We start from the raw sequence: 14,772 nt of genomic DNA, 5'->3' as shown, positions 1-14,772 counted from the left end.
GACCTGATAACTTGGAAGCTGTTTGTAGTTTCCGGTGCAGCAGGAGCTGAACTTGTGGAGGAGGGAACACTGCCTTCCGATGGCCTGGCCTCACCTGGCTCCACTGTCGCCAACCCTTGATCCGGCTGCCTGGAACACAAGGCTGCTAGGTCACAGTGATGGTAGTACAACCCAATTTTACGGAGTGACTATTGCCTCTGACTTTTCCTTCCCAGAACCATGATGACAAGGACATTTTTCTTTTTCTTTTCTGCCACATGCTTTTGCTTCAGAGGTTTGTAATTTGCAGGCGCTCACACTGATTAATCTTCTTGCTACCCTAATCATTCACTGCCTGCTTATATTTTTGGACCCCCCCGGCATGCTCTTTTGAATTCACAAGCAAACATATATGTGCGCACACACACAGACATGCACATGCACTCCTCGTTTAAAACAACACTCTTCAGTAAACACACCTACAGGTGTCTGCTTGCTGACTTTGGAAGCTGAAAGGTTTTGGGTTAGTGACCAGCTCTAATCATTGAGCCATAATGTTTTGCAATGGTTCTTGGTAACAACTAATCTCCTTTCAAAGACTATTGAGATAATCTCTTTTCCACCCCATCACTGCATTATTCAAGGTGATATTCTACAAACTGTGTTGTTTATTAGGTTGTCTCTATAGTTACTGCTCTGGAATACTTGACCATGTCTACATCGGATCACTGACATAATATCGACAGTCAAAATATCGACTTACCAAAATATCGAGGTAAAAATATAGAATGCCAAAATATCGACTTCCTATCTACAAACAGGTAAGTACAAAAATATCGACTCCAAAATATCGATAGGAAAAAATATAGATAGTCAAAATATTGATTTTTTAAAATATCTTAAAAGTAATTTTAAAGTACTATAATAAGAAATATAATTAATTTAAACATACTTATAATACTTAAATAAACTTAAAATTAATAAATAATTATTGTAACTTAAAAAAATATATATGTTTAAATATATATATATCTATATATCTATATATACATATTATTAACAAAACATATACAATATTTTTTCCGTAGGATAGTGAGAGGTTTAAATTTACTATTCCCAATCCAGTGAGTGCAACAGTAGGGAAAGCGTTGGATAGCGTAGGGGTTAAAAATAACTATTCCCACTCCAGCGAGTGCAACAGTAGGGAAAGCGTTGGATCCCGTAGGGGTAAAAATTACTATTCCAACTCCAGCGAGTGCAACAGTAGGGAAAGTGTTGGATAGTGTAGGGGTAAAAATTACTATTCCTACTCCAGCGAGTGCAACAGTAGGGAAAGCGTTGGATACCGTAGGGGTAAAAATTACTATTCCCACTCCAAAGAGTGCAACAGTAGGGAAAGCGTTGGATAGCGTAGGGATAAAAATTACTATTCCCACTCCAGCAAGTGCAACAGTAGGGAAAGCGTTGGATACCGGAGGGGTAAAAATTACTATTCCCACTCCAGCGAGTGCAACAGTAGGGAAAGCGTTGGATAGCGTAGGGGTAAAAATTACTATTCCAACTCCAGCAAGTGCAACAGTACGGAAAAAGTTGGATAGCGTAGGGGTAAAAATTACTATTCCCACTCCAAAGAGTGCAAAAGTAGGGAAAGCGTTGGATAGCGTAGGGGTAAAAATTACTATTCCAACTCCAGCGAGTGCAACAGTAGGGAAAGCGTTGGATAGCGTAGGGGTAACATTTACTATTCCCACTCCAGCGAGTGCAACAGTAGGGAAAGCATTGGATAGCGTAGGGGTAAAATTTACTATTCCCACTCCAGCAAGTGCAACAGTAGGGAAAGCGTTGGATAGCGTAGGGGTAAAAATTACTATTCCCACTCCAAAGAGTGCAACAGTAGGGAAAGCGTTGGATAGCGTATGGGTAAAAATTATTATTCCCACTCCAAAGAGTGCAACAGTAGGGAAAGCGTTGGATAGCGTAGGGGTAAAAATTACTATTCCCACTCCAGCGAGTGCAACAGTAGGGAAAGCGTTGGATCCCGTAGGGGTAAAAATTACTATTCCAACTCCAGCGAGTGCAACAGTAGGGAAAGTGTTGGATAGCGTAGGGGTAAAAATTACTATTCCCACTCCAGCGAGTGCAACAGTAGGGAAAGCGTTGGATACCGTAGGGGTAAAAATTACTATTCCCACTCCAAAGAGTGCAACAGTAGGGAAAGCGTTGGATAGCGTAGGGGTAAAAATTACTATTCCCACTCCAGCAAGTGCAACAGTAGGGAAAGCGTTGGATACCGTAGGGGTAAAAATTACTATTCCCACTCGAGCGAGTGCAACAGTAGGGAAAGCGTTGGATAGCGTAGGAGTAAAAATTACTATTCCAACTCCAGCAAGTGCAACAGTAGGGAAAACGTTGGATAGCGTAGGGGTAAAAATTACTATTCCCACTCCAAAGAGTGCAACAGTAGGGAAAGCGCTGGATAGCGTAGGGGTAAAAATTACTATTCCAACTCCAGCGAGTGCAACAGTAGGGAAAGCGTAGGATAGCGTAGGGGTTAAAATTACTATTCCCACTCCAGCGAGTGCAACAGTAGAGAAAGCATTGGATAGCGTGGGGGTAAAATTTACTATTCCCACTCCAGAGTGTGCAACAGTAGGGAAAGCGTTGGATGGCGTAGGGGTAAAAATTACTATTCCAACTCCAGCGAGTGCAACAGTAGGGAAAGCGTTGGATAGCGTAGGGTTAAAAATTACTATTCCCACTCCAGAGAGTGCAACAGTAAGGAAGGCGTTGGATAGCGTAGGGGTAAAAATTACTATTCCCACTCCAGTAAGTGCAACAGTAGGGAAAGCGTTGGATAGCGTAGGGGTAAAAATTACTATTACCACTCCAGAGAGTGCAACAGTAGGGAAAGCGTTGGATAACGTAGGGGTAAAAATTACTATTCCCACTCCAGCGAGTGCAACAGTAGGGAAAGCGTTGGATAGCGTAGGGGTAAAAATTACTATTCCAACTCCAGCGAATGCAACAGTAGGGAAACCGTTGGATAGCGTAAGGGTAATAATGACTATTCCCACTCCAGTGAGTACAACAGTAGGGAAAGCATTGGATAGCGTAGGGGTAAAAATTACTATTCCCACTCCAGAGAGTGCAACAGTAGGGAAAGCGTTGGATAGCGTAGGGGTAAAAATTACTATTCCCACTCCAGTGAGTGCAACAGTAGGGAAAGCATTGGATAGCGTAGGGGTAAAAATTACTATTCCCACTCCAGAGACTGCAACAGTAGGGAAAACGTTGGATAGCATAGGGGTACATTTTAATATCCCCACTCTAGTGAAAATAAATTAATATAAATCACATAATTATAAATTAATCAATTAATAAATGTTAATTACCAATTGAGAATTAATTAATTACCAATAAAAAATTAATTAACAATTTATTTTAAATAAATACCAATTAATTAATTATCATGTTTAATTAATTATATTAAATTACTTCCCACCCTATTCCCCTATAAACCAACAACCCGCTACTAAAAATAATAATATTATTCACATAATTATCAATAAATCAATTAATAAAAATTAATTATCAATTAACAATTAATTAATTACCAATTAAAAAGTAATTGACAATTTATTCAAAATAAATACCAATTAATTAATTAACATATTTAATTCATTATAATTAAATTACTTCACACCCTATTCCCCTATAAACCCGCAACCCGCTACAAAAATAATATTATTCACATAATTGTCAATTAAACAATTAATTAAAATTATCAATTAACAATTAATTAATTATCAATTAAAAATTAATTACCAATTAATTCAAAATAATTACCAATTAATTAATTAACATATTTAATTAATTATAATTAAATTACTTCCCACCCTATTCCCCTATAAACCCACAACCCGCTACAGAAAATAAATTACTAAAATTAAAATATTTATCAATTATTCAATTAAAATGAATTACCAATTATATTTTAATTAATTACCAATTAATAATTAATTACCAATTAATTCTAAATAAATAATAAATAAATTAACATATTTAATTATTATAATTAAATTACTTCCCACCCTATTCCCCTATAAACCCACAACCCGCTACAGAATTATATTACACAAAAAATAAAAATTAATATTAACTTACCTAAAATTCGATATTTTTGTTGTCTATATTATGTCTAGTCGATATTATGTCCATTCTATTCGATAATACATTTTTCTAGTCGATATTTTGGTAGTCTATATTATGTCTAGTCGATATTATGTCTATTCTATATTTTTGACTCGATATTATGTCTAGTTCATAAAAAAAACTCGAAATGTTTTCTCTACACCGTCTACATCTTTTACCATACACTGTAGAAAATCACACACACATATATAAAACCTAGTTCTCTCGAAGTAAACTCAGTGTATTTGCTCCATGATAACCTTCATGCCTAATCCATTGTTCCAACTTCTAAAACATATTCCCGGATACACTTTCAAACAAACCTTCACCCTAAATGACTACTAAATTCCTAATCCTAATTTCTAATTTATTGGTATAATCTAAAAATGTGTTCAGTTTTCCTTAAACATTGAAACTTCTTCTAAATTACTTTGTCGCCATCACACTGTTACTATTACCTGAACCTATTTACCGCTCTCATTAGTGATAAATATTTCCATATGCTTCTGCAGTGCATGTTTCTGATCAGCAGCTTCATCTAAAAATAATTGATTCCATACAAAGGCTTGCCATGTAATTACTACAACCTTAACATAATCTGACTATTCACTTGTGGTAGTAACAATAAACATGCTTGTATCATCAAGTATTGCTGATACGCTTTATTCTCGATTGGAAGACTCCCACTGGTTTCTCCTTTTACGCATAGCTCAATAGTTGCATGGCGATTATGCTGTTAAATCAGAGAGTAATAATTGCGGTAGACTTTCTTCTAGTTTTAGTAATACCCACAGCAGGTAATAGTTTTAGTGGTACCCACTGTGGAATTTTAGTTGTACCCACAACATGCTAGGTAATTCTGTAAGAAGCTCACTCTAGCTATATATCCATAGTTAGGAGTAGATGTGATGATGAAGTATGTCACATATTATGGTGAGAGTCCACCATACTTAAAGAGATTTATCTCTAAGGAATGTGTCACATTTTACTCAAACTTCACTATGGCATAATGCAAAAACCAATAGTATAGGAAATCATTTGCCCAGAGACTACTGTGATCTATGTACGGGTGTATGTACTGTAACCAAGAATGTAGTTGGCTTTGGTTAAGAATTTCTCCAAGACTCTCTTCAATATTCCCCTTCTGGTTTAAGAACCATGACTAATAAAATACATTAGAGATCTTTTCATACTAGATCACATACTTGCATCAGATCTATAAATAAAATACTGAATTGAAGTTTGAGTCCATGCTACTCACCTGTAGCCAGGCTGCAGGAAACATGCATTTCCAAAAGTTGATATTTAAGGTTCAGTGATAAAAGTTTTTCTTTGACTCATACACTTCATAACTGCACTTTGTACTACCGACCAACAACTTGGCACACAGGCCTAATTTACAAAAGAAAAGGAAAGAGGTTGGAAAATGTCTTCTGTGGGATTAAAACTAATGTTTGGTGCTATGTTCTGACTTATGGATTCATACAGAACATCTGGAATCATTCTGAAAAACTACCAGAAGCACATTTTTCCAGGAGTTCTCACATTTTTAAAATGTATATATGAGGAAAACTCTGTTTATGAAACTATATCTCAGATGCACATGTGCACATTTATTGCATTAGCCAGCCCTGGTGGCTTAGTGGACCAATCTGTCCACTGTACCTGCCTGTGTTTGACCTCATGGTCACAGGTTCAAAACCAGGAAGGTCCACTCAGCCTTTTGTCCTCCTGAGGTCAACGAAATGTGTACCGTTGAGTTGGGTAACAATAAGACATCAGTTATTCAGCTCCAAGATACCCTTCTGGATGATTGTGCACTGTACACATACTTGTGTTGTTTATTTATTTTTCTCCTTAGGAATTTTTCCTTTAGATACACACCTCCCATTGAGCATAAAGGTTCCCACTCTGGAAGCACATCTACTCATGGGCATGACAGGAGTAAATCTGAAGTCGTTTCCAAGATGGAACACTATGTGCAAGTTATGTGTGAACATACACAAATATAGAACTGTGTAGTGGTTCACCTACTTTTTCAAGAGGGACCTCCCAGGAATGGACACAAACCACAAATGCAACTTTTTATAATTTAAATATTAATATTCTGTGATAGTGGTGTATCATATGTTGAAACCTTGCCAAAGGAAGCGGCAAGAAAGTCTAAAAAATAAATATATGTTGCAGAGCCAATGTTGGAATGAAGGAGGATCCAGACGGATTCTGGATCCAGCAGCTACTATTGAGGCAGACCGGGGATACCTCTGGCCATTGAAATATGCTAAATGTGTCCTGTTGTAATTTGCCTACACTGGGACATAATTCAGCAGCACCCTCGCATTGTCTGAATTCTTTTTTGGAAGCAGCAACCAAGAGGCAGCGAGGGGGCTTTCTTATTATAGATTCCACCTGGGCCTAAAACAAATGCTGAGTTTGAAGGGTTATCCTTCAGACCTTCTTTTTTGGAGTATAATCCTGGCTGGGAGCTATAGACGCCAATGTAATGGAGGGAAAACAAATGCACACAGCTTACAATTTCACAAGAAACTACTAATTCTAGGCAGGTTGTTGACTTTGTTCAGGCCATTAAAAAAGCATGCCCTATAAGAATGTCACATTTTTGGATCTATATTAGTATTTCCACAAAAACAATTTATATAGCACTTACTCACTTTTTGTTTATTTAAATTCTACAATAGTACGAATAATTTTCAAAATATTTGGTGTCAAGAAATTACGCAAGTGTTTAAATGTACTGGATGGTGTATCGGACAGTGAAGGTTTAAAGGTATAGGAGTCACTCGTAGGGCCTGATTCCCAAAGGTAAATATACACTTTCATGTAAGTTTACAACGGTTTGCTATTCACAAAGGAATTTACGAGTAGCATCATTTCGAATGCAGTTTCCGCACATAAAAAGATAGGTATTTTTATGTGCGGAGACTCTGCACTCGTAAGGATACAACTCATAAATCCCTATTTGAATATCAGACAATTATAAACGTTCACAAAAGTGTAAGTTTACCTTCGTAAATCAGGCCCATAGTCTTTCCTGGTTGAGTTTATGAAGCAGATTTTCTAACATTTTCTGTCATGTGCACGCCTCCTTTTTAGCGCAGCCACATTGCAAAATGTTATTTGTGATATACAAAGCCACGCAAATGAGATTTGTGTGGGATTTTTCCCAAAAAGTAACACAAGGCAGTGCATAGCGCCGTCAGGTTCGCACTTATAGGAACTTATTTTTCTGACTCCAGTGCAAAGAGATGTTTCCCGGTTTCAGGTCTTCAAGTTTCTGGTCTGTCGAGGTAGAGGCGACCCTTTCGGGTAGTCAGGGTGCTGCTGACAATAAAAAGTCAGGGTAGACAGTGCCTTCAGAAGAAGTCCCCAAGAGGAAAAACCCCAAGCTGAAAATACCTCTGGTTGAAGTGGGGACTCCAGGAATGGAAATAAGACAACAGATACCCAGGGCACAGGACCAGGAAGAGGATACATAACCAGCAAGGAGACATCAAACCAGTAAACAGAGAAGAGGTCAACAGGAATGAAGACCCAATGGAATTCCAAGGTAGGAACTAGATGAGCCAACACGAATGAAGATACACCAACAGGTGCGACGATTCACCAGAAGTAGCGAGAACTGTTGCAACACTAGAAATGGAAGATTCAGCCCCTATATACCCATAGACAGTAAGTGATGTGACAGGAATTGAGCAATTATCATCTTGGATTGAGAAAAAGAGATGAAAATGTCACTATCTTAGAATGGTGGAAGAAAACCACTCCCTAGGCATTCTGGGAACAAGGCTGCGGAATCATGGGAAGAAAACATGCAGGAAAATGGCCCCCAGGTAGGAGAATGGCTGCTGGAGAGACTAGTATCCCTGCGCCCTCAGGAGCCGGGTAAGGGTTTTATGGCCCAAGCAGAGTGTCTTACAGGGAGCTATGGTCCCTAAACTGGAACTGCGGCGCATCCGAGAAGCTGCAAAAAGAAATGTGGGCCACCACATGTGACCGCAGCATGCCGGAGAGGTGGAAGAAGGTGGAACAGATGAAAGCGTCGCGGGCCAAACCACAGCTCTTGGCGTAACAAGCACTGCCTTGCATTAGTTTGCGTTAGGGAGGTTTTCCATCGGTGGAGCCTGGGCATTCCCATATACCCACTCATGGATTTTGGAGCATTCCCGATTTACTAAAGCAAATAAACCTGGAAATGCGTCAAAATGCCACGCCTCTCATAACAAGAAGTAATAAGGAGCAATATGTTTATTTCTCCTTGTTACTTCCTTTAACTATGCATGCTGATTCTGTAGCATGCATAAAAAGCGGAAAATGACTTTAAGGATTGTTTTATACAGAAAGGTATCGCTTCCTGCTCAAAAACAATCCTGGCCATAGCACAGGTACCCTTGCACTATTGTGCCTGCGTTCTTTCTAGGCGGCCTCAAGTGTGCCAGCACAGGGAGAGAGCTGAAGGGTGTCATTTCTTAGTAGATATGCCGCATTTCTGGCTCTCAAGTTCACTCAACTCAGTGCAGTGCCTTGCTGCACTGCATTGCATGAATTTATAATAAATTTGCCCCAGCATTGCTGCTAGGTAGCCTCAAGTGCACCATCACAGGGAGAGAGCTGAAGAGCGTTGTATCTCAGTTGAAATGGCGCTTTTCATCTCTCTCCAGTTAGGCAACAAAGCACAGCAGCTTGCTCTGCTACACTTCGTTGCTTAAATTCTTAATACATTTTCCTTATACGTGCAAAGAGTGAATGGCCAGGAGAAATGCAAAGTCAGGAATTAAATTGTAATGCAATTTTTGGCGTTTTCTGTACTCATAAAACTTTAATACTACACAGTGAAGCCCTATTCAGCAGCCTTGTAATAAGCACAGATTGAGAAAACAACAAGGTTCCAAACCCATGTCTTGCAATTTTCATGTAGGTCTTTGATGCCAAATCATAGCTCACAGTGCTATAGTAAAAGGATTGCAATTTATGAACTGTACATAATAAAAGGATCTCTCTGTCAAAAGCAGTAACCCACTTACCTTTCTATATAATATAAAAAATCTGTCATCTGAATTGTAACACAATGGGGCAAATTTACAAGCCCCTTACGCCACATTTGCCCCACCGTTGCATCACTTTTGTGACGCAGCGCAAAGGCAGCGTCATGCTGTGGGATATTTACAACGTGACGCATCTAGAGAGATGCGTCACGTTGTAAAGCCCTGCGCCACATGTGGGCATGCCAGCCGAGCCGGCGCAGGAACACCTTGCAAAAGTGGCCATGCTGCGTCAAAACCCTGCACCTGCTGGAAGCAGGCGTGACGCAGGATTGACGCAGCATGTTAGCCATAGGGGCACCCCGAGCCTTGCTGGAGCTGCGTCGTGCTTGCGTCGCAACTCCAGCAATGCGCCGCCTTTCCCCCCCGGAGATGCAACATGCATCTGCCCATCCGTGCACCACAGTGGGCATCAGTGGTGGCGCACCGGTGGGCAGATGCGTCGCAACTCTTCTGGCACATCCCTGCTGATTAGCAGAGATGCGCCAGAAGTAGTAAATCTGCCCCAATGTGTTTTGCAGGAGACACATTAACCCTTTATGCTGCTTGATGAGTCAAAACTTGAGTAGACACACACAGCTTTCTCCAGCAAGTGTGTTAACCAGTAGTGGTTATCTTCCCATTATAAATATTTCCTGAGATTAACTGGGTGCACAAATCTCTCATCACCAGGTGCCTTCATTCTGTATGATATATTAAAATGTAGCCTTTACAACCAATGAAGCTAGAACAGATTTGCTTTGACGTTTCTCCTTGCTGTCAGTTTCTTTGTGGCAGGGTTTAAAATAAACATAAATGTATACATGAATGCTAGATGCATTTTCATGAATCCCCCTCTTCTGAGTCCGTCCACTTTTTGTTGCCACATTTTTACCCCCCATATTTATGGGTTCCTTGGGTAACGTTTTTCTAATTCCAGCACTGTGTTGAGCTGAATTATACGTTGGCCTACAGACTACTTGGTAATGGAACATGCACTATTTTGTCAGGACAAGTTGGCTGCCAAATCACACCTCATTATTTACCTTCATGAATGTTCTCATCATCTCTACATTTTCTTTCAGGTGCTGAAGGTTCTATCCATGAAAACAAGTATTTTCTGTGTATCGTCCTTCCCCTTCTTATTGTATTGGTATCTGCTATCATGTTCTGGACTACTCGCTTTCTAAAGTGCACAGGTAGGAGCAATAAATTGAATGGGTACAGCTTATAGCTACTCATTATGTTGTTTTTAGTATCTGATTTTTTTATTTTATCATGGGAAATTGCCAAAGAGTGTCTTTTTCCATTTTCTCTATCTTTTCTGAACACTCTAGCTTAGCATTCAAGGTCATTGCATAAATGTGTCACTTGGTGGATAATTCCATCAGGGCTGTTCCCTTATCCACCTTAAATTCAGAAAGTACCTAAAATGTATATCTTCTGCCTAGCATTTAGGTAGACCTGTCGCATTTGATTACTCAAATGCCTTCCACCACCATGCTGTGCTACAATCTGGATGCCTAATACGGCTGTTGCCTTCAGATTCCCAGGTGTCACAGGACATTGCTAAAATATTTAAGGGTTAACCAATGCACCTTGGCTTATTAGATAAGGGTTCATTTAAGCAGACACTATTGATGTGATGGCTGATTGACTGTCCCAATAAAATCAAGGCTGTGTGCCTCCCCCCCCCCACCACTATCTCTTCTCAACGTGTTCTGAAACTACTATTTTCTTGAGTGGAGTTTTTCATTTAAGTACAGCTAGATCTAACAAGAGACTGCATTTTTTACCCCCATAGCATTGCCACATCAGGGTTTGCTTTTGCAAATGTGTTCCTAACATTTGGCGAGTTAGTATTGAGGCTGTCATGTTCGCCCCCATGATTCAAGCACTAGCAACAAATGTGACCAATACAAAAGAGCATATCTCAGATTAACTAGCCTCCATGAACTTGATATGGACAGACTATTGTATAATGCACATAACACACAATGATTAATTGGATCAGCATGCAAACTCCCTATGGCAAACCCCTATGATTGATGCGTCCCAGGAAACACATACATTTCCAGAAGCATCAGTAGCAGTGTATTGTGCTTGGGCAGCATATTCTAGGATCTCTCTATTTATCCTAGGGTTTTTGAAACCTCAAAAAAACCATTATAGGAAGGAGCAAGAATACCCTGTGGACTTCGAATCGACTGCATTAGCCTCAATCTATACACTCTCTTTGGAAAAACCATCTTGCAGTGATAGTAGGTCATCCAATCAATACAAAACAACATTGCTTTAACAGCCATACACACATCCAGATCACATATAAGAAAAGAGGGGGTTTTCTCCCAGCCCTTTACTGAAAAGAGGGTGCCTCCAAACAAACCCTCAAAGTCCATGGATGTTTAGCACAGAAGTAAAAACTGTATGACTGCAAACCTCTTTAAGTCACTTGTGTTCACACTAGATTTGAAAAGGAGAAAAACATGTGAGTGCTTTGACATTTCAACTGAAAAAGTGTATGTACTGATAGATGTGGATTGAAGTTAATGAGTGTAATTAAAATCATGTGCTCTAGTTACAGATCTAATACATCTCATATCCCAAACTACACATATGTGGACCCAGATAGTATGTTAGATAACAAGACAGAACCACCCCTTGTGTGTTCCCAGGTCTGCATCAGACACAAAAGCATTTGCACATGCACTCTTGCCCTGGTACATGAATGTGTTACAGAGAACCTGATTGCAAACTGATTCAGCAACACATAATGATCCAAAGACACCCTGAGCCGAGGATCTCTGAGATTTTCCCTGTAGGAAACCAGGAGTGGCCTTTTGGATGGCCAGTCAGCTGCATGAGGAGGCCCCAGGCATCTGAGGAGTAGAGAATAAAGCCATAGGCACCAGTAGGTCAGCATTTTAAGCAGGAGCCACAGTTAACCTATGCTATGGAGTACATGACCAAGCACATAGTGCCAGTCTCTATCGCTGCCAAAGATGACTGCTGCAGGTAACCGGGGACCCTAATGTAAGAGGAGGAACCTTGCATTACCTGTCATCAAATGATACCTTACCAAATCAGGTGAGACTAGTGGGTGGCGAAACCCATGTGAACTCAATGGACAGGCTGCCACTTACCCAGCAGAATTTTCTATTCCGGGATCGGACTGTGCTTTCGACAGCAGCTAAGGAATCCTAGTCCACGTAAATAAGTGCTGATACTGCCCACTAATACAAATACAACTTTAAGTACTGAGCAATTAGCACAATATACCTCATTCACTAAGAATATTACTTAAGAACATTCAAAAAGGGGGAGGGGGCAAGATGGTGTCCATGCTGCAGGACGCATAAGCTGCTGCTCCCGAAACTGTACTCATCTCTCTCTCCTGGTCCGGTATGAACAGGAGCATCTCGGTGACTTCACGGGTCAGGCTGCTGCAGTCACTGGGGCTCGCATGGAGACCACCGTGGTATTGGCGTTTAATGAGGAGAGGGGGGCGCAGCAAACCTGGCAATGCCTCCAAAGACTGGGAGAGGGAAATCTCGTATCCTGATGGATACGGCTGGAGCCGTAAGGAGCTTCTCAACTGTGAACAAAGGCAGCAAGAACAGAAGCATTGGAGACACGTAAGGGAGAAAAGCAAGGATTCGCAAAGAGAAAGTGTTGGTAAGCACATTATTCCCTCTTTGTTTACTTCGGGAAAATAAAACAAAACGGTACCAACCGCATAATCCTCAACACACCCCACCTTAGTACGATATTACTGGACAGGCAGCAGAGATTGGTAAATCTTTAAATCTCTGCAAACAAGGGAACTACTGAGGGGGACCTTGCACATCAAGCTATGGGTTTAACTGATAAACACTGTACCCTGAGAGCAATAGGAGGTGAAAGTCTGTCAGTGACGGGGCGGGGGGGGAGGTGAAGCTCATAGCACAACTTTAACTGCCATATGCAACCCCTTTAGAATGAATGCAGGACCCAAGGATGGTGACAAAGGTGCACGGGCATAAACCATTGCATGGGATGATCAGAGGGACATCTTCCTGAATTTGGAAAACTCAGGTGCAAGAATCAATAATGCCGCCCAAATCATGAATAAAGAAACCAATTTGAAGGATAATTTTTTTACCCTATCAGACCCCTTGGATTCATCTGAAAATGAGGCAAGCCAATTTCAAAATCTTGCTCTGGTGGGGGGGAGGTGTGTGTGGGGGGTTCCCCAGATAGTGGGCACAGTGAGATAAGTGGCTGCCCCCCCCGAAGACATTGGCACTGACACCTCAGAAACCAGCCCCCGGGCAGTACGCAAGAGACATAATTTGGGAGAGGGTGTCATGCGGGTGTTGGGCAATGATGCCCTGTTATGGGACTATTCTTTCTCAGCTGAACTAGGGGCAGACAGCAATCACATACCTGAGCACAATAGGGAAAATGTGGCAGAGAAACTGGAAGATATCTCATTGGCTTTGATCTATCAGAGTATAATGACCCATAGGGTGGAGACGTGCATGAAGAGCCAACGGACCCAAGGTGGCTTTCGCAAACACCAGAACTCTGTTTGTCGCATCGCGAAATCTTGTTCTGAGTTCACAGACCAATTTAACAAAGCAGAAGCCTGTATGTTTTGCCTGGAAGATGAGTTGGCAGCCCAGAAGGCGGCAACTGAATCAATGCGCTCATTAAACAAGGATACGCAATGGAAATTGACAGACATGGAAAACCGCCTTCGGAGAAACAACTTGAGAGTTCTGGAGATCCCAGAGGGCATGGAAAAACAGGATCCTCGCAAATTTATTATCCATTTGTTCTCCGAGGCTTTACCTGAACTCTCGCAATGGGACTGGCAGTCGGAGATCCAAAGAGGGCATCGATTCCTGTTTACGCTACGTACAAGACCAGGACAAGCTGCTCCTAGATCTAGATCAATATTAATATCAATCAATATCTTTCTGGCTCACCATGCTGTATATGAACTTGCAAATCCAGGCAAAAAGAGGGCTGGTAAAGGGGTAGAATTTTTTGTCAGACTAGGCATCTGCCACCAGACGTTGAATAAACGGTGGCAGTTATGCCAGCTCATCGCCCCATTTCAAGGCAAAGGCGCACAAGCCTTCTTGCTTAAACCGGCCAAACTAAAAGTTATATATAATGAACATACTCGGTACTCGGTTCTTCACCTCAGGGGTGCAGGCCAAAGTATATCTACAATGTGTCTAGGTAGGGATAGGCTCCAGATATTCTAATGGGTGGCGAATCTTATGCTGTGTTGTTTTTTCCTGTCTCTTCCTGTTCCCTTTTTTCCCTCTACGGTGGTCTTCTTTCTTTTGAAATGTGCTGCGTAGGTGATGGGGTTTGCTCTGTTATAATACACTTAGGAGATCAGGCAGAAGGGATATTCCGGGTAGCGAGAGCTTGTCATCTCAGGTACCATTGATCCCATTGCCTTACTAGATGGATGGGGGAGGGTGGGGATGGGGTCTCGGTGGAATCCCCGGGACGGGGTAGAAGGTTGGGTGTGGGGGGGGACGCATGGGGTTGGTGGGGGAGTGGG

General features: G+C 41.1%; 1 protein-coding gene across 1 annotated transcript in view; it reads left to right on the top strand.

The window, feature by feature from the left end:
* Positions 1–14,772, top strand: part of LOC144799890 (SLAM family member 8-like) — a 68,323-nt gene that overhangs the window by 28,023 nt on the left and 25,528 nt on the right. Inside the window, exon 4 of the mRNA XM_078671497.1 lies at positions 10,295–10,408. Within this exon, the coding sequence (XP_078527623.1) occupies positions 10,295–10,408 (114 nt within the window). The remainder of the gene's footprint in view (positions 1–10,294; positions 10,409–14,772) is intronic.

This window comes from Lissotriton helveticus, chromosome 12, assembly GCF_964261635.1.
Source record: "Lissotriton helveticus chromosome 12, aLisHel1.1, whole genome shotgun sequence".
NCBI classification, from domain to species: Eukaryota; Metazoa; Chordata; class Amphibia; order Caudata; family Salamandridae; genus Lissotriton; species Lissotriton helveticus.
Note: the sequence above shows the minus strand (reverse complement) of the source record. Positions and strands in the feature narration are given on the sequence as shown.